The 21,112-nt window shown below is 39.8% G+C and overlaps 1 protein-coding gene across 2 annotated transcripts in view; it reads right to left on the reverse strand.

Moving 5' to 3' along the window:
- Positions 1-21,112, reverse strand: part of STAC (SH3 and cysteine rich domain) — a 110,952-nt gene that overhangs the window by 45,252 nt on the left and 44,588 nt on the right. For both annotated transcript variants that reach the window (XM_060781675.2, XM_060781676.2), the window contains exon 2: positions 18,817-19,093. In XM_060781675.2, the coding sequence (XP_060637658.2) occupies positions 18,817-19,093 (277 nt within the window). The remainder of the gene's footprint in view (positions 1-18,816; positions 19,094-21,112) is intronic.

Below are 21,112 nucleotides of genomic sequence, written 5' to 3' on the forward strand. Positions count from 1 at the left end.
TCCTGAGACGACTTGTGCTATCTGGGGTCAAATGGAATTGTAATTACAAATCTGGATGGCACAGTTTGAGGAAAGTAAGTACTACATCCTAGGCACAGCATTTAGATCTAAGTAGCAATTATGTGGTCCTCTGGATACACTTGAATACGTATATTCCCCAAGGCTACAGACAATGTTGAAATGTCATGAGAGTTGTTATTCAATGACAATGGAAGCTGGACAATTCTCATCTTGAGTTTTGATCAGTTGTGGTTTTGATGGTATGGGGTTTGGATAGCTCATACAATGTTTACATGAAACTGCTGAGGGAAGTTGTTAGGTGTTTTGGTGAGGGATACCCTAAGTATGAAAATGACACTTAGCTCAGATCTGATGTTGATTGACCACAGGTGTCCTTGTTTTCATCCAAGAAATGCTAAGGTAAAGTATAGGTAGTATCACTCAAACTTGATCGAAGTAATGCAGTGCTCTTTGAACCCTGTAAAATATCCTAAAACTCTTTTGAAAAGAGATTTTTTTGCTTCGAGAAAGAGAGGAAGAAACAGCAGCAGCACACTAGTGTCTTCCCAAGTAGCATGTATTGCAGCATGACCCCCATATCCATGGGGGATATGTTCTTGGACTTAATATGTAAATGTGAAATGTCAGATTACAGTGAACTTATTGAAATAATAATAATAATAATAATAATAATAATAATTTATTTTTATTCCCTATCTCCCTGGGGGGACAACTCAGGGTGGATATTGACAACTTCTGGTAGAAGCATGCTGAAAAGCCTAGCGTGAACACCTCTCTAGTATTTCTAGGTTATCCAGTGTGACTCTGTGGCCAACTTCTGATGGAAGACTACAAAAGAACATTGCAGAACCTAGAAAGCGTTTAAGCAGAATATATTTTTCTGGACCCAGAAAATTACAGGTACTGGACCTACAGGTATGGGGGTCATACTGTATAGTGTTTAACAAGAAGACATGAAATTTGGCTGCTTTCAGCTGACTTCAGCTCTCAATTCACAATGAACGGAAAGGCAGTTTGTAGCCTGCTGAGTCTTTCAGCAGGTGTCTTTCTAAAATTTAGAGCCTAAGTGAAACTGAAAAGGCCAGTGCAATCATTCGAAGAAAGTCACTACCAGACAAGACCAAAAATTATATGAATTCAACACTCTGCAAGAACTGGAGCTTTCAGCCCTAGTTTTATGATCCAGTATGGAGGGATCCTCGGATGGCTTGGTTGCTTCCCCTGGAGAGGTAGTGGAAAAAAGTGCATTTTAGGTATGATATACGACAATCGAGGCCCCTTGGTGGTGCAGTGGGTTAAACTGCTGAGCTGCTGAACTTGCTGACCGAAAGGCAGTTTATTTATTATTATTTATTTAGGGCAGTAGTTCTCAACCTGGGGTCCCCAGATGTTTTTGGCCTTCAACTCCAAGATATCCTAACACAGTGGTTCTCAACCTGGGGTCCCCAGATGTTTTTGGCCTTCAACTCCCAGAAATCCTAACAGCTGGTAAACTGGCTGGGATTTCTGGGAGTTGTAGGCCAAAAACATCTGGGGACCCTGGTTGAGAACCACTGTCCTAACAGCTGGTAAACTGGCTGGGATTTCTGGGAATTGTAGGCCAAAAACATCTGGGGACCCCAGGTTGAGAACCACTGATTTAGGGCTTTTATATCCCGTCCTAACTCAACCACCACAGAGGGACTCAGGATGGAAGATCAAAGGGACTTAGGGACTCAGTTCAAATCTGGGGAGTAGGAGTGAGCTCTCGTTGTTAGGCCCTGTTTCTGCCAACCTAGCAGTTCAAAAATAGGCAAATGTGAGTAGATCAATAGGTATCGCCTCTGCAGGAAGGTAATGGCGCTCTATGCAGTCATGCTGACCATTTGACCTTTGAGGTATCTATGTATAATGCCGGCTCTTTGGCTTAGAAATGGAGATGAGCACCATCCCACAGAGTCGGACACACCTAGACTTAATGTCAAGGGAAAATTTTATCTGCTTTATTATAGGGCAATCATAATAATTTGGTATTGATTTTAATGATATATTAATGCAGACATATAAAAAGGGAATTGTCATTTTATCCCTATTAATAATAGGTTCACACTGACTGTGTTCAAAAGACTGCCACCTTTTAGTGTAGTTTCACTGAGAGAAAGCAGAGCACTGGAGAAAACTACTATATATAGTTTCATTCCACACCAGTGTTCTGATTAAAGTCAAATATGTCATTTCCTAAGTGCCTCTGAGTAGGCCTGAATGTGCTGGTATGGTGTAATGTAGAACAGTTTTCCAGGTGTTTCACGGCAATTCTGAGCTATGAATAGAAAGGATATATAAAAAATATTTGGAAAATTGTTGGAAAAACATGTTTTTGAATGTTGGGAAGCCCTGATAAGCAGAATCCTGGATGGATGAGAATTTCCACACCTCAGGACTAACTCTGTGCAAAATTTGCATGTGGTTGGTTTACACAGTAAACAGCATTTTATGCACAGGAAACAGCATCTTCTGTGTAAAAAATAATATTTCAATGCAGAAGTAATCATGCACAGAAAAAAAAGCAATAATTGGGGATTTGTTCTGTATAAAATTTATACATCACTGACCTGTATAGAAAACAAAACTCTCTCTACAGGCATTAATGCTGTATTAATATTCAATTCCTATTGAAATGTTTTTTCTATGCAGAAAATGATGCATTCTGCGCAGAGAACATTTTCTGTGCACAACAACTACATATGAATTTTCTGCCGAATAACTCCCAAACTGTGAATGACATTTAAAAACTGATTTTTGAAGACTTGCATGGGGGAAAAAAACTGCTGAAGTTACTTATTGCTACCTTCAATAAGGTTTATGGATTGTGTGATTTTAATGTTTATATTAATATGTTTTTGCTCCATGTCTTAATATCCAAATATTATTACATTTTATGCTCTAATTGATAGTAATATGTTGTTGTTTTATGTTCGGTTTCATATGTATCTAAGGCATTAAATTTTGCCATAAACTGCTTTGATCCCCCCCCCCCCCCGGGTGAGAAAAGCAGTATACAAGTGAAGTAAGTAAATAAATAAATTCAAGCAGAAATATAGAGTTGCTGAAGTTGTACCCAATGCCCCAGAACTTAGGAGTTTGAGTTGTTTTCAGTCCTGCAGGAAGTAATCTAAAGCAAGTCTCTATGCAGTCAGCAATAATAATAATAATAATAATAATAATAATAATAATTATTATTATTATTATTATTTATACCCCACCACCATCTCCCCGATGGGGACTCGGAGAGGCTTACATGAGGCCATAAGCAACTCATCTGTAATATGAGACTGAGATTAAAACTGTACTCTCTTAAAACACTGTTTTAAAGAGTACTGATATAATATCCTTGAAACATATGTACATTTAACACTTCAAATTTGGCAGCTTTGAATTTTGGGATTCTTTAGTTTTCTGCTGTTGCCTTTGGTGTTGCTTCCAGTTTTCACAATGAGCATTTAATCTGATAACAAACAACAGTATAATACACAATAAAATACCATTAATGCTATGCTGTAAGCTGTCTGGTTCGAAAGAGATATTTGGACTGATTCAAATTCCCCAAATGAAGCAGCTATTTCTTATGTAGGCTTAACAAAATGGCACTGTGTGCTCATAGAAAGTCTGTTTTGACATCTCATGCTAAAATACAGTCAAGTAAATAAAAAGCAGTTGCTTCCTTGCACAATTGCAAGGAAATTACAATACAGGTTTGTTCTTAAGTTGAATACTACTACTACTACTACTACTACTACTACTACTACTACTAACTATTATTAATACCCCACTATATCTCTCCCAAAGTGAGAGCTCCCAAAGTGAGAGCTCCCAAAGTGAGAACTCAAAGTGGCTTTGTATGTAAGTTGGAACAGGTACATTTTTAAAGTGTAACTCCAGCCATTTTTTTTAAAGTTTTGAATAGCATAGTGTAATAAGATCAACGACACACTGGGCAGGGAGACAACTAATCCATCCACTGCCCACCAGTTTAAAGAAGATCAACGTTCACCTAGGCAGAGGGGAAAGCAATCCCAGCCACTGCCCACCAGTGTGAAGGTTAACGTTCAGCTGGACACCACTTTAACAACAATAAATGACTTTGACAAAGGGGGAAATGTGTGTCTCAAAATGTGTCTGAGGAAAACATAAGTGTGAATGTGAAATAGGCAAAGTGAGTTCAAGCCTTTGATTCTTCTATAACGACTGCTTCTCTCGCTGACTGGACTGAAATTAAGTTGTTTTCAGGCTTGCTGAGATCTAAGGAGTGTGATAGACCGAGGCAGACACCAGTTTAAAGATGAAAATTAGAAACAGGTTTATTTAAAACTTGGTGAACAAATCAACTCTTAATAAGAGTGGTACAAAAGCGTAATGTGGTTACATGAGGCTTAGCTGATTAGACAGGCAGTCTTCTCTCAAGACTTTAACTCTTGTTCCCTGTGAGTTCCTTGCTTCACACTGTTCACTACACTGACACAGTGTGTCCCTGAGAACAGCCCACTGACTGCCTCACAGAGCAAAACAGGCTGTCCTTCACTGACCCTACTCTGTACAGTGAACCAGGAACCTTTGTCTTTCCTATGCTCTAACTACAAGGCTCACTTCAAAGGTTTTCCCTCCCTGTCTAAATTCCTCTCAGCTCCCTCTTCCTAAATATACTTCTTCACTCTTCGATGTTTAAAGCTCTTCTCCCCAGCTTGTCAAAAGACACAGCCTTTTTCTCTCTAAAAGCTAGCTCCACCCCTGACTGCTCTAGCCAATCAGGAGTCAGCTGACTCCTCCCTCCTGCCTCTTGGCTCTCCTGCCTATCTCTGAACATGTCAGCCACTGACTTTCCAGGCTTCGGCCTTCCTGGCAAAAGGTTAGATTCACCACACATAGGGAAAGGTTAACACCTCTGTAATGTTTATTTTGCGGTCTGTGCCCCTGTTCAGATGATTTCACCTCACTTTTTGTCCTTGTGACAGTTGATATTTTGATAATTTTGGTTTGTCCTGGAAACAAGGAGTGACGATAAAGCTTCAGCGGAGACACCTTTTCCCCATGATAATTCCTACAGGAGTGAATTTCCTTTCCTAGGAGTAGATTTCCTCTCACTTCTTGTTGTCTGCTGGTGATATAAATTTTCAGTGCTGATCACAGCTCTGCATTGCTTGCCTTGTTTTTTTTTTACTCAAATAGCAATAAATATTTGATTTCTATATATTTAAGAAACTGCTACCGATGGTGCCCTTCATGCGATGCAAGCTTCAGATGTGGGGTAGAGGGCCTGACCTCATGTAAGCCGCTCCGAGTCCCCATTGGGGAGATGGTGGCGGGGTATAAATAAAGATTATTATTATTATTATTATTATTATTATTATTATTATTATTGGTACCTTGTCATTTCTAAAGCTGCCATAAATGAGAAGTTAATTTATATCTTTTTAAAAGAATGGGTAATGCTCCTTCAGGCAATGTGGCTCCCACTGAAATAAGTGTTTTAAACGGGTGCCTTAACTCAGCTTCATTGAAAGGATGTTGAGGAGAAACAATGTCAGAAAAGGTGGTTTCTTATGTCTGATGGCTTAAACCCAGGTGTTACTGAAGGATATAAGGAGAAAGGATCTCAGAAAGGGTGATTTCTTAAGTCAGATGCCCAAAAATGATGGGAAGGGGAGCCTGGGAAGTTCTCCCATTGCTGCCAATGGGAGGGGTTCTTCCCGGAGCAAAAACAGATATTTTGGCTGTCAGATCAAAAAATGGAATTCAAAAAAACCCATGAGGCTAAAGAAAAAATGGATTGGGGGGGCACCAAAATCTGGTCACTGAAAATGGCACAGGGTTCAGCTGTATTGCACTAATTTGCAGTTGGCTGAGGAGCATACCCACCCAAATGTCTTCTTGTCCATCACTCTCTACTGCTTTTATAGAGTCCCCATTTCTATCACCTCCTTTTTTGGGCATACTTCCATTATTGCAAACTGAGTTCAAAGTGCAGATTTAGTTTGCACTCTTCTAAGTCAACAGGAGGAAAAGAAGGGGCAAGACTTACTCTTCAAAATCAAGTACTTACTCAGTATATAAATTTCAGGGCTTCTCTACTTTTTCCAGTATTGTATTATCTTCCTCATTAATAATCTTTGTCTTCTTGTTGCCTGGCTATCCCCTGTTGATCACCTTCTGATAAAGCTTGGGTGACCCTAGCTTTCTTCCGGGTAATGTTGAGGCCTAAAGAGATGTATTTCAAATTTTCTAGTAGAGCTCTCTAATGCCTCTGAAACTATAAACATTAGGACTCAAAGAAAGCTTCTTTGTTAGTTAAACTACAATCATAATGCTATAAGTGAATAATGTGAAAGGGCCCCAGATGTGTCTGGAAAGCCTATGAGCAGGACCCACAAATTGTTTATTTATTTATTTATTTGCTGTATTTGTATACCGTCTTTCTCAGCCCATCGGCGACTCAACTCGGTACAAATGTACCATTATTTTATCTAATCTCGTTTTGTAGGCATTGATTCATCTTTTGAGAGTATATTCAGTAAATTAACTATCTGGTACGCACTGAAAATGTAGCAATTTTCTTTTTGTTCAGGTTTCTTGAGGTCAAATTATGACTGTTGCTTTTTTAAAAAGCCTTTATGATTCTCCATATGGGATATTTCAACCACCTATTGTCCTTCAACTGCATCTGGTAATGTCAACTTCAGTTGAGGGCAGGGAAGCAGCATAGGTACTACTTGAAGCTAAACTTTCAAAAATCCAAGTAGAACTCCATGGAAAAAGTTGAGAGTGAACTTTTTTTTAGTTCTGAGAGAACAGAGAAGAATAAAAGAAATCAGGTAATGGATTTTAGATAAGTTACTCTAAGCCTGTGGTGCAGCACAAAGCACAAGTTCTGTGCTTTAGTTAATCAAGTGTGGAAGAAAGATAGCATTCTGAAGCATCAATGTAGCTGTTAGCAGAGATTTTCAAGCAAACTGAAAAAACACACACAAAGGATGGGATGTCTATTGTGCTTTGCAAGGAGTTTTCAAGAGCAAAAGCCCAAGCAAGTGGTGTGGCAGAAATCAATGAAGTAAATGCTCTTTCCACAAAAAATATGAGTTTTTTAAAAAGCGCAACAGTGCTTTTTTGATGAGGTGTTAGCCATACATTGATAGTAAGAAAGTTTGTAAGGCTGCTAGAAGTAAGAGGAAGTTTAGACAAGGGATAAAAATGAATATTAGACCATGGTAGCAAAGATGTAATGGGCACAGTAAAAAGGTAAGGCTATAATCATGCTTATGATTAGCATCCGATTGAATTAGCAGTTGACGTTCTTAGTCATAGTGCATAAGTCATAAAATGAATGTGCTTGTATAAATGGCTCCACTGCTTGCACAAATGTTTGCAAATAGTTGTACTTTTCCTCATTGTGCAAATACCCCTGAGAAGTATTGTTAACTTTAAGCAACGGTGATAAGATGTCTCAAGATATTTTATCAGGCCGACCCATTACTTGTGCACCACATAAACAGATACTTAAGCTATATAAAGAAGGGAAGTATTTGCCTAACAAATTTAAGAAAAACTTTACTATGGCACATGTAAAAAAAGTGCATCAAGGGAGAGAGCAAGGGGAAGGGTAGGTAAGGATGTTGGTGGAGTTTCAGAGTGATGTTCACACTGAGGTTCCCTCAAGAATTAGAGAGACATTGTAGTGGTTTCAGTGTTGGACAAGGACATTAGAAGACCATTTGGCATGAAAAAACACTGCTGCACTCTGAGTAAGGCAAGGCAAACCCAACTGGAACAATTTCTGCAAAGGAAAACCTGTGAAAGAGTCATCATAAGTCAGAAATGGTTGAGGGCACACAACAAGAATCAAAATAATTGTAACCATTAAAGATATCCTAAGTTTGTAAGTGGAAAGAGCTGTTGACCTCATCAGACTGGGTAACTTTCAGCGGCATACACTAGCTCCTCTATAGTTTTGCGATGGAGCCCACTTGCTCCCATCCCATGACATAGGCTTCATCACAAAACTATAGAGGAACCAGCATATGCCACCATGGTGGAAACACGGGAGGTCTCCCATGTTTAATTGGAATCAACGGTGGGAAGCCAGGTAGTGGATGCTTCTCTCCGTGGGATGAGGTGGGGGGAAGCTGGCTGGTGCAGGTGTGGGGCGACAGGTTCTCCCTACCCCCTGCCGGGAACCAATGAATTTGTGTTTCTGACGACCCATATGATGAGGCCGTAAGACATAAAGTGGAATAACACATCCAGCATCAATGCCTATCATTCTCAAGGAGCAGCTGGGCCCCACTGCCAATGATGTGGTTTGTTGAGACCCACTGGGGATAGTGATATCTACCATGGGCCATACAGTTTAACACTGTCATTTTTAAATATTTAGATCATTGCATTTTTCTCAAATTAGGATGTCGCGTGCCAAAAAGATCAATGGTATACCTCCTTTCTAGCTTCAATTTCAGGATGGTGGGGCTTCCACTTTGGGTTTTAGGGCTCATCAGATCTGGCCTATATAGAACATTTCTGCTCTGGAAAAGACAGATTCCATGGACACTTTATGCCTGGGGACAACACTTGTTTTTGTTGATGAAGAAGGAGAAGGGCGGATCACAGAGAAAAAAGGATTATTACACTGGGCCATGCGGACAGTGTACCAGGTCGAATTAGAGCCCATCCAGTTGTCCATACTAACCTGACAGCAAGGCTGCTCTGGAGTTTCGCTAAAATCTTGGAGTGTTCCCTGACTTCTCATAATGTGGGGTAAACCCAGTTTTACATGGTGTTTTGTACCTGAAGTCTAGAATAACTTTTTGTTGACACTGTGATATAGGGCCAGTGTAGACAAGTCCTTAGTCTTAACTTTGAACAGCCATCCAAGGCACTGAACCTCTCCAAAAACTTTCAGCACATCAGAGCATCAGATACCAGTATAAAAACCATATTTAGTGGGACACTAGCAGGAAGAAATGCTGCAACATTTTTGAGCAAGACCTTTCCCCCTTATTCCATTATCCTTAATTGCCATCCAGTATGTTTCTTCTAGGTCCTGGTGGGATTAAAAAAGAACTTCCCAGTGGAAACAGCTGAATATATATTCTTATTTGTAGGCATGTTAGAAACAAGGTTAAAATTAGAATTTATTTCCCGGGGATATAGCATTCTTTGCTAATGAAGTAACAAATGAAACATTAGTAGTGAGTATTTTTCTCTAAGGACAGTTTCTTTAAAAACGACTATAAAAACAATTTATCACAATTAATCTATTTTCAAGAAAGCTGAGAATATACAGAGGCATCCTTTTCACTTATGCTTATGAATTGCATGTGCACAATTTATTCTCTTTATATGCTGTTGAAGGCAGGTGCTCTATGTGTGTACATGCGAGCATGCCATGCGCTGAGAAAAGGACAATGATTGCAGATTTTAGCTCCCTGAGAATCTAAATTTTCTAATCCTTTTTTCAAAACCAAGTATTTACTCCTTCCACCCAAGAATATGTACCCAAAAACATGTGTGGCCATTGCTGGATACATTCTTAGAACCTGACAATTTATCTAGAACTTCAGTTGCTATTTTAGCTCATGGGTCTCATCCATGAATAACAAAACATAAGTGAGTACCATTACAGAAGAAAATACGCCAAGTAAGATGAATTATTCAGTTGGATAATTCTCAGATTGTTGACTCATACTTTACTTAGGCAGAATTATGATAAAACACTGTTAACAAAGTATCTGATAGAAAAGCCCCTTTTTACAAAGTATTTTGATGCTCCTCCTTGGGAGTCCCCAGTGGTGCAGAGGGTTAAACTGCTGAGCTGCTGATCTTGCTGACTGAAAGGTCACTGGTTCAAATCCGGGGAGCAGGGTGAGCTCCCGCCGTTATCCCCAGCTTCTGCCAACCTAGCAGTTCGAAAACATACAAATGTGAGTAGATCAACAGGTACTGCTCTGGTGGAATGGTAACGGTGTGCCATGCAGTCATGCCAGTCACATGACCTTGGAAGTGTTTATGGACAACGCCGGCTCTTCAGTTTAGAAATGGAGATGAGCACCACCCCCCAGAGTCAGACATGACTGGACTTAATGTCAGGGGAAAACCTTTACCTTTTATCCTTGTCTTATATCTAACTGGAATGGAGGATGTCATAAGAGAGCTGGAAACACAGACTTTTTGATTTGGGTTGCAGGAGCACATCTTCATCAAACAGACATGAGCTTGAGCTAGAAAGGAATGGGATTCTACTGTTTGTGTGCCTGCTTACAATATCCTATTGTGTGCCTGCTTACAATAGTTAACAATACTTCTCAGGGGTATTTGCACAATGAGGAAAAGTACAACTATTTGCAAACACTTGTGCAAGCAGTGGAGCCATTTATATATTTAATGTTCAATAGGGAAGTTAAAACAAAGCTTTCTCCAGAATCCCAAATTGCTGGAAGAAACATTAACAACCTCAGATATGCAGATGACACCACTCTGATGGCTGAAAGCGAGGAGGAGCTGAGGAGCCTTCTAATCAAGGTGAAAGAAGAAAGCGCAAAAGCCGGGTTGCAGCTAAACATAAAAAAAAACCAAGATTATGGCAACAAGAATGATTGACAACTGGAAAATAGAGGGAGAAAATGTGGAGGCCGTGACAGACTTTGTATTTCTAGGTGCAAAGATTACTGCAGATGCAGACTGTGGCCAGGAAATCAGAAGACGCTTACTTCTTGGGAGGAGAGCAATGTCCAGTCTCGATAAAATAGTAAAGAGTAGAGACATCACACTGGCAACAAAGATCCGCCTAGTCAAAGCCATGGTATTCCCTGTAGTCACCTACGGATGTGAGAGCTGGACCTTAGGGAAGGCTGAGCGAAGAAAGATCGATGCTTTTGAGCTGTGGTGCTGGAGGAAAGTTCTGAGAGTGCCTTGGACTGCGAGAAGATCCAACCAGTCCATCCTCCAGGAAATAAAGCCCGACTGCTCATTGGAGGGAAGGATACTAGAGACAAAGTTGAAGTACTTTGGCCACATCATGAGGAGACAGCAAAGCCTAGAGAAGACAATTATGCTGGGGAAAGTGGAAGGCAAAAGGAAGAGGGGCCAACCAAAGGCAAGATGGATGGATGGCATCCTTGAAGTGACTGGACTGACCTTGGAGGAGCTGGGGGTGGTGACGGCCGACAGGAAGCTCTGCCGTGGGCTGGTCCATGAGGTCACGAGGAGTCGGAGATGACTGAACGAATGAACAAAAAAGTGAACAGGAAACAGAAGAAAAAGAGAAAACAGATTAACCTGTTTCACAAACTACACTCAATGTGTTAAAATGCATAGATTTATACTTTTGATCACCAAAATGGAAATCACAAGAAATAGGGAGGCTGGTAAATGAAAAAAAAAATGAATGTATTTGGGAAAAACCTTGTGGCCCATGGGCTGAACTTTGCCTATACCTGAGCTTAATGACTACTAATTTCACTCTGGAATGCCAAACAATGTTTTTCAAAATTTTAAAATTCAAACAATATGTTTGAAAAAAATAGCATGTCTTATAATCCTTCAGCTATACCTCACCTTTGCATGCTAGGAGACTGGGGCTGGGTCCATTCCCTTCTCTTCACCACATAATATAATATATATATAATATATTGTATATACATATAATATTGATAATATTATAATGTAATACAATATAATAATAATATGATAATATTTTTATATTAAATGTAATATTACTAATAATATTACAGTATAATGTTATAGTACAATATACTGATATTGTGCTATGGTAATAATATAATGTATTGTATTTACATTTTACTTGTAAGCCGCTCTGAGACCACTTCGGGGTGAGAAGGGTGGCATATAAATGTTGTAAATAAATAAATGAATAAATAAATAAATAATGCCATATCCATCAGGAGTCCTAATCATGCAAACATTTAATACATACAATTCCACCCTATGTTTTTTTAAAAGGAAATCATATTAGGGAGTCAGTCCTGAGATAAAACTTGCCTCTTCCTTGCTTACTAGCTGTGCATACTTAATGTTCAATACAGCACGGCATAATCTGTATTTCTCAGAGAAAGCCAAATGTTGTCATTGAGGGAGTTGTTGGCACTACCATATGCCAACTGGAGTCACAGGTGTGTCCTGAAAAAAGTGATGATTTGGCAGCAAGGCTACAACAAACTCCATTAATGTTGGGCTCAAAAGTGCAATTTTTCCCCTGCGAAAAGATGACAGCAGTTGACAGCACCTGGGCATTTTGCTATCCAGCAGCAAGGTCCAACACTCTCTGCTCCAAGGAGAGTATTATGAATAACAACAGAGGTTTCCTTGCAATTCGTAACTAAACAAATTGTGTTGTAGTTCCTCCTTCAAGGATGCAGATCAATTGATAGTGAGATGTGTGTGTGCGTATGATGAATAACTTCTTATAGCTTATCTAGAATGTCTCCAGAGGAGGGCGACTAAAATGATCAAGGCTCTGAAGAATAAGCCCTATGAGGAGTGGCTTAAAAAGCTGGACATGTTTAGCCTGTAGAAGAGAAGACTGAGAGGAGATATAATGGCCATGTATAAATATGTGAGGAAAAGTCATAGGGAGGAGGGAACAAGTTTGTTTTCTGCTGCCTTGGAGATTGGATGCGGAACAATGGCTTCAAATTAAAGGAAAGGCGATTCCACCTGAACATTAGGAAGAACTTCCTAACTATGAGAGCTGTTCAACAGTGGAACTCTCTTCCCTGGAGTGTGATGGAGGCTCCTTCTTTGGAGGCTTTTAAACAGAGGCTGGATGGCCATCTGTTGGGGGTGATTTGAATGTGATTTTCTTGCTTCTTGGCAGGGGGCTGGACTGGAAGACCCACAAGGTCTCTTCCAATTCTATGATTCTAAGCAGAATGTAGAATCCTCCCTTTATTTTAATATGTCACGCAAGACTGATTCTTAAAAAAAGTTTTCTCCACACTGGGTGTAGTTGCAAAAATTTTAGAACATTTTTCAGAGTTTTTTAAAAACCATTTCCGGACTTTGTGAAAATTTCACCAATTTTCTCCCACTAGAAAATGTTTTATATAAAAAAAGTTACATATTTTGGTGATTGTTACAGCTAAGGATGAAAGAATGTGCATGTCTTTTCGCTCTCATGACAATTTTCCTTTATTGAACACACTGCAAAGCATTAAACAAATGAACCCTTTTCCTGTGGTATCAAAGGAACATCCATAGGCAAGCCAATCCAACACCTAATCTTTGAGATTTTTGAGACTTCAGTGTATCCTGATTTTGGAGACTTAAGTTTATCTCAGTGTCCTTCTGGAAGGAGAAGTGACAAAGAAACAGTAATTTTCCGATTGAAATGAATTGGAAATCACAAGTTGATGAGGACTCGGGAGAAGCTGATAGGGGCTCCCATACTGTAGAATCCCAATTGGCTCTCTCTTATTTAGGTAGGTTTTTGAAGTGTGAATTTTATTTATGATATTGCATTGTGTATGTGTGTGTAAGTGGTTTGCTGTTTGAAATTATGTTGTAATCATATTTAGTGATTTTAATAGTTCTAAAGCATGTTCTATGAACCATCAAGGACTTTAAGATCTTCCAGAGAGGCCCTGCTCTCAGTCCCACCACCTTTGCAAGCATGTTTGTTGGGAACGAGAGACAGGGCCTTCTCTGTGGTGGTCCCTTGGCTATGGAACTCTCTCCTGAGCGAGATTAGATCTGTCCCCTCCCTCTTGTCCTTCAGGAGGCTAGTGAAATCCTGGTTATGGAACAAAGCATTCCCAGAATAATGGCTGAGACTGGTTACAGACCAAAGTGAGTGACCACATATGCGGACTGAGTTGAACATGATTTTACCTTGGCGATTTGGTATATATGTGTTTTATCTATATGTATTTTATTCTTGTATTGTTGTATGGTGTTTTAACTTGTATTAGTAGCATTGAATCCTTGCTGTAAGCTGGTCTGAGTCCCTCTACAGAGGTGAGAAGATCAGGATATAAAAGTTTTAAATAAATAAAATAAATAAATGTTTTAAAAACTGTGATGTTTAATTTTGTTTATCTTCTATAATAACGTTTAGCTGCATCTTTTTACATTATTGAAAACTGATTTGAATCTCATTTTGGGACAAAGGCAGGATACAAATCCAACAAATCAATAAGTCAGGCTCAGAATGGCACAGACCAGGATCCTTTTGAGGGGAAAGCCTATGACTCCTTAGCCAATTTCTGCATGTCCCCTGCCCTGAGATATCTGAAGGTTTGGGTACATTTCCTTTGCCAGTATGAAACAACAAGAACAAAAACGATAATAATCTATATACATAATAAAAATGAAAATATGTATGCGTGTGTGACTGGGGTGCCAATTACACAAACAAGCTCCTGCCTCCACAAACAGCTATAGCTCCCACTACTCAGGGGACACCAATGGCCCTCCCTCCATTGACATTGCAGGTTATAATGAATGCCATAAATACATGCAGTATAGAAACACTATACTGCACACCATCCAAGTGAAGGCTTTCATACGGGAACAATTTCATCCTAGATTTTATGTGTTTCCTTTATCACAGACATTCCAGTGTGTCTGATTCTCTCCATTGGTATGGAATTTGCATGACCCTACCCACTGCCTCTCCCATAACTCTTTCCTATTCTTTTCTATGGCACACAGCAAACATAATAATTGATCAGCAACTGAACATACTACAGAGGTTTCAGAAGAATACACCATGATTTACAGGAGATGTAGATACTGGGATTGATAGTTCACCTGCAATCAATGAGCAATCAAGGAGCCCCCGGTGGTGCAGTGGGTTAAACCCCTGTGCTGGCAGGACTGAAGACTGACCGGTCACAGGTTCGAATCCGCGGAGAGGTGGATGAGCTCCCTCTATCAGCTCCAGCTCTTCATGCAGGGACATGAGAGAAGCCTCCCACAAGGATGCTAAAACATCAAATCATCCAGGCGTCCCCTGGGCAACGTCCTTGCAGACGGCTAATTCTCTCAGACCAGAAGCGACTTGCAGTTTCTCAAGTTGCTCCTGATATGACAAAAATCAATGAGCACTCTGAATTCCACCAAATATGGAATTGGACCAAACTTGGCATGACCAGAAAAAAATACTGGAGGTCTTTGGGAGAAATTCATCTTGATTTGGGGGAGTTGTACTTCAGCTACATCCAGAGAGCACTGTGAAACCAAACACCGATGGATCTGGGCCACACTTGGCACACATACTGGATATGTCAAAATTTGATTACTGGGGAGGTTTTTTTTGTAGGGGGGGGGCTGACTTTTCTTTCTGGGAGTTATAGTTCACCCACAACCAGAAAAATTGTAACCTTTGGGGGGGGGTGGGTTAAGGAGACTGACTCACCATAGTGGGAGTTTTACTTTACCCTATCTCTACAGCTTGAGAGCACACTGAACCCCACCAATGATGCATCTAGAGCACACTTGCCCAACATAGCAAACTTTAAGTACTGATGGAGTTTCTCAGGGTTAATCTGGCATGATGTCAGTTGTACTTAATCCACAACCTTATGCATTTTGTACAATTAAAAAAACCCCCAACTTTTTCAATGCTGGGTACCCCAAGCTAGTAATAAATATTAACAATGATATTTCCTAGGTGCAAATATTAAAGGGACATTGGCTGTCTCCTTTAAGTGTGCACATCTCTCTCTGCCTTCTCAGAGGAAAGTCAAATATATCTCATGGCACCTACAGCACCCACCCAGGAATGGACATCACTATTAAGAGGAATATATGTCTTTTAATTCCCAACTCACCACATTCTCTTATCAATTTGTGAAAGATTTGCATTTATGCTTAACTGAAAAATGATGATGTTTTAATATTTTTAGGGATTCTTACATTTGATCCAGACAAAGCAATAGAGCATGGAAAGAGCATGTGGAAAACAAAGATGTTTCCCCCCAGTTGACTCACAACAGGAAATACATTTTTTTTTAAAAAAAAACACACTGGCATGTTATTTTCTGCAGTAACATAAGAGCAAAGGTATTTCGGACTAGAGAAGAATGGGGGTAAATATTAGGCTTGGGTAACCACGGAAAAATTTGGTTCTAAACTCGTTTCATTTTTAGGGGGGCCCTTGCATTTCGTTTTTTTAAAGAATTCCGAAATTTTCCTTTGAAAAAGTTCGAAATATACGAAATTTCGTAAAATTACGAATCGATTCGTTAATGGCGGACGCGATTGCGCAATATGCTAAAAAACCCTCCAAATGGGACAGGGGGAACTTCTGAAGCTTCCCTCTCCCTGTTGTTGACTGTTGGTGTGATAATTTATTTTTTATCACTGATAAAACAAACAACAACTATAAAACTTGCACCAGACATACGGAAATAATTACGAAACAATTACGAAACAATTTCGAAACAATTTTGAACCAATTACGAAACAATTACAAAACAATACGAAATAAATTGGAAAAATTGTTTCGATTTTTAATTACTCCTCACAGTGGTCCTGCATGGCTCAATATTGGATCGTAAGCTAATTTAAATACGAATTAATAACGAATTACGAAATTAACGAATGAAACCGCCCAAGCCTAGTAAATATGACTAAAGGCATAATCGATAGGGCATGCAGGCTCTGTATGGGTAAATGAGACCAGTCTTAATTTTTTCCCTCTTTTGCATATTTTCCATGCTATAAATAAATCACAAGAGAATTAACTTTTTTTTTAAAAAAAGAAGACTCCAGTAGTCCTCAGATTTAGGACTTTGCAACCTATCTTGCATTTCAAATACTGTATCATGATGGGGGGAAGGGGCAGCTTCCACTTGCTTATTTTTAGCTCAGCTGTTTCAGAAACTGAGGAACTGTCTCTGGGAATAGCCTGAATTATGAGATTCCAATCCATGAAGCAGTAAAATTGGGGTGTTTCTCTGTTTTGGGAACTATTTTATGTTGATATAATTCGTAAAACTTGTGGATGTCCCAAATCTGTTCAAATGATCACAACGATAATCTGAAAGTCTACTGTAGAGGGAAAACATGTGGCTGCCACAAACTATGTTGAATTGATTGACACTCTGAGATATTCATTGAAAAACTATAGCAAAATGTGCTGCAGGATATCCCGCAAAAACAACGTTATTGCAGTTTAATACATTTTTATGATATAACCATGCAGGAAATTACATTTATTACCCAGGAACAGTGTTACATAGTGTTATAAGAAGCCACTTTGGAAAGATAATTTAGCAATGCCAAGCTCTGGAAGTTCTCCTTCCAAACAAACACATGGCTGTGCAGAGCAAAAAAGTTGAAACTCTTGTGTATTATGAATGGCAAGCATGTCTGGGCTAGATTTTTGTTTATAAATTATTATTGGCACATAACAGCAAATAACATGTGCATCATAGCTTAAGCTCCCCCTTAAAAAAACAAATCCTTGTGGTTCTTCCAATCCTTGTTCTTCAAGTTTGGGAATTGTTATTCACTCTGCTTGGAAGTTACAGACAATGCTGTTGAGCTGAGCAATGCATCTATGTAGTTGAATGTCTAGATCTAGCCTTATCTTCTTCTTCTTCTACTTTTACTACTGAAGCTAATAGGTAAAGGTAAAGGTTTTCCCCTGACATTAAGTCCAGTCATGTCTGACTATGGGGTACGGTGCTCATCTCCATTTCTAAGCCTAAGAGCCGACGTTGTCCATAGACACCTCCAAGGTCATGTAGCCGGCATGACTGAATGGAGCACCGTTACCTTCCCACCAGAGCAGTGCCTATTGATCTAATTACATTTGCATGTTTTCGAACTGCTAGGTTGGCAGGAGCTGGGGCTGACAGCGGAAACTCACACAGCTCCCTGGATTCGAACCTTTGACCTTTCGGTCAACAAGCTCAGCAGCTCAGCAGTTTAACCCACTGTGTCACTGGGGGTCCAACTGAAGCTAATAGTTTTTTGTTTTTCTAACAGGAATTATGTAAGTATAAGGAACCATTTTTTAACTTTTATAAAGAAGGATAATATGAATATGCTTATGGGCTTTGAGGATAAAGCTGTACATTTTTATTAGAAAAAGATGATAATGCTCAGCAAAATGGAAGGCAATAGGGAGAAGGGAAGATTGCATTCCAGCTAGATCAGTGGTTTCCAAACTTTTTTTGACTTTGATCAGGGGCCACTCCAACATTAGAACCAAAAGGGTTATGAATCCGTTTTTGGTCAACTTTAGATTCAGTTTGGTTATTTGGGGGGGGGGGGGGGGCTGATTCAGAAAATTGCATTGGATAGACCACATCAGCTCTAGTTTCTGATACAAAAATATGCCATCCAGTGGTCATCATCTGCTCACCCACTGAAAACCATATTTAATAAGCCTTGGCACTATGAGAGGGTTTCACAAGACCAGTTGCTCTTGTTGCAACATAGTAAAGGTAAAGCTGCAGACCATAGTTTAGTTTTTGTGGACCACTGGTGGTCCACAGACCACAGGTTGGGAACCACTGAGTTAGATAGACTCAGTTACAGAAGCCAGGACTTTGGGAATTTGTTCCATAAATATTTTCTCTTAGTTGGACCTAACACTATAAAGCAAACATCAAAACTCCTGCCATCAATTTATTTTGAATATGTATTGAATATATTTAAAGACACTGATTGCTTAGACAAAATTTTTATCTACAGGTTTTATGTGCATATTCCAAAAGATACCAATGTTTTTACTTTGGGCTACAACTTTATCACATCATCAGAACAGTTTGCTCATAATGAAACAAAAAGCACTCTTACCAACAATCATGTGGTTGCAGATGTCACAGAAGGTGGGTTTCTTGAAGATGTGTTCCTGGAAAATGTGAGTTTTGTTGTTTTCCTGTTGGGGTTGGACTTTGGTTGGAGTGGAGGACTGGCTTTCAGAATCGGGGGGCTGGCCTGTTTTGCAGCTGATTTCTGATAGCAAATCTACTTGCAACTTCACATCACTGTTTGTCCGTTGGAAAAAGTTGTCTGCACTTTTACTCCGCAAACTTTTGGTCTTGAAAGAAAGTGATCGCTTCAGTTTCTGGAGCTGCAACACAACAAAACATTGCTGGAAATGTTGACTGTGTGAAGGATCATATGTTTAGCATAATATAATTCTTGCAAACATTAAATGCAGACAATGAATATAATTCAAAATGCTGGGGTTTATTTCAGCTCATTGGACTCTTAGTACATTCCCTACATAGCCAACAGGCTTTTTCTAGCTTGCTAGAGACTTTCACTAGAGCTTAATGGAGAAGTTTAAGATTTTTTTTCTTTTAGACTTCCATTTCTGCTTATGATCTAGGCTCACAGACTGCTTATATTATTATAGCGGGCACAGTGGCTACCGTACAGGAAACCCTAATGGTCTGTTCAATATTCGGAGTAAAACATTTGTGTAGGCAAGTCAAGCTCCATGATTTGGGGCAGTAGTCACTGGTGGCTTCTACATCACAGAGCTAGTAAATCTGCTCCAGACTGTAGTCCATTGGTGACCTGAATCTGCCCCCATAAATTCAGACTTTTGGATAACTTCTTTAAAGTTCTCAAGTCAGTATAGCTACACTTATGTGGGAGCCACTCAGCATCATGGATGGTGCTTTCGGTGGCAGTCCTGACTCGCTTTGTGGATGGAGAGGTTGCCTGCATGCTCACAATAATAGAAATGGCAGTATAAGGGCTGAGAATAGCATGAAACCATCAGTTGCAGCCCTCTCCTTTATTTCTCTGTTCCCTCCAGGGTTTCTGTTGTCTGGGACCATTACTGATACAATTTCCCAATTTCTACAGCAGGAATGTGTTGCTTTAGAGGTATGTGGAGCAGCTTGCCAAATAGACAACAGATCCAGAATCTATCAGTGGAGACAAAGACAGGGTTCAGGACTCAGGAGAGAGCACATGCATAGAGTATTCTTCCTCATTCAGCCTCTGTGGCCAAATGAGCCTGGAATTGTGTGTCTGGGGTCATGAACAGAAGAATGTTGTATTTGTGTTCTGCATCAATGTAAGAACAGATATCTGGAGGCCACAAGGAGGCTCAGATCATGCCACACTGTAAATCCTGGAATGACAGATCAGTGACACTACCTGGGGCTCCTTTTCAATCTATATTGAGTGGTGTTGTTGCAAATTGGTGTTTATTCAGTTTACATTGTTTCTATCCTTAATATCTCAATGTCACCTTAGATCGAACACTAACATATAGGAACCACTGCATGAACACCAAGCACAAAGTAGCTGCATGCAATAACATCCTGCGGAAACTTACTGGCAGTACATGGAGTGCAGACCAAAATTAATAAGAACATCAGCCCTAGCCTTGTCTTATTGAACCGCTGAGTATGCCTGCCCTGTTTGGCACAAGTCTTCCCACGTGAAGTAGGTGAACATATCATTGAACGAAACATGCAGAATAATCACAGGATGTCTTAAACCTACACCTGTTGATAAACTCTATAAGCTAGCTGGTATATGACTCTAATGTACGACAGGAAGTTGCTGCTAACTGTGAGAGAAATAAGATTGAGTACTGTGAAAGCCATCCACTGGATGGCTATCAGCCTCTTCCCAGTAGACTCAAATCAAAGGAAAGCTTCATAAGAACCACCATTCTTCTTAATGTCCCCCCAGCAACAGCTAGAGTATTCCTCTGGGCAGCAACCCAGGAAATCTCAGTTGGGTGGCTCCCCACGAGGGTCTTCCTCCAGGGGCAAAGCAAGAATGGGCAACTTGGAAGTCCCTGAACAGACTCAAAAGTGGAGTAGGCAGATCAAAAGACAACCTGGCAAAATGGCACTACCTAAAATAATCCCCCACCTTATGTGAGTGTGGAGCAGAACAGACAACTCTGCATCTGTACGCTTGTCCACTATGCCCTGTCTCAAGTACAGAGGAATAATTGTTGGAGGCTACAGACAATGCTGTTGCCCATTTTTGGTCAAAAGATATTTAGATGCTTGTGATCCTTCTATTTTTATCAGTTTATACTAATGTATGCAGTGCTTTTTGATATGAAATAAATAATATAAGTTTACTGAAACAAACCACAACCAGCAAACTAGCA

The sequence above is a fragment of the Anolis sagrei genome, chromosome 6, assembly GCF_037176765.1.
Source record: "Anolis sagrei isolate rAnoSag1 chromosome 6, rAnoSag1.mat, whole genome shotgun sequence".
Taxonomy (NCBI): domain Eukaryota; kingdom Metazoa; phylum Chordata; class Lepidosauria; order Squamata; family Dactyloidae; genus Anolis; species Anolis sagrei.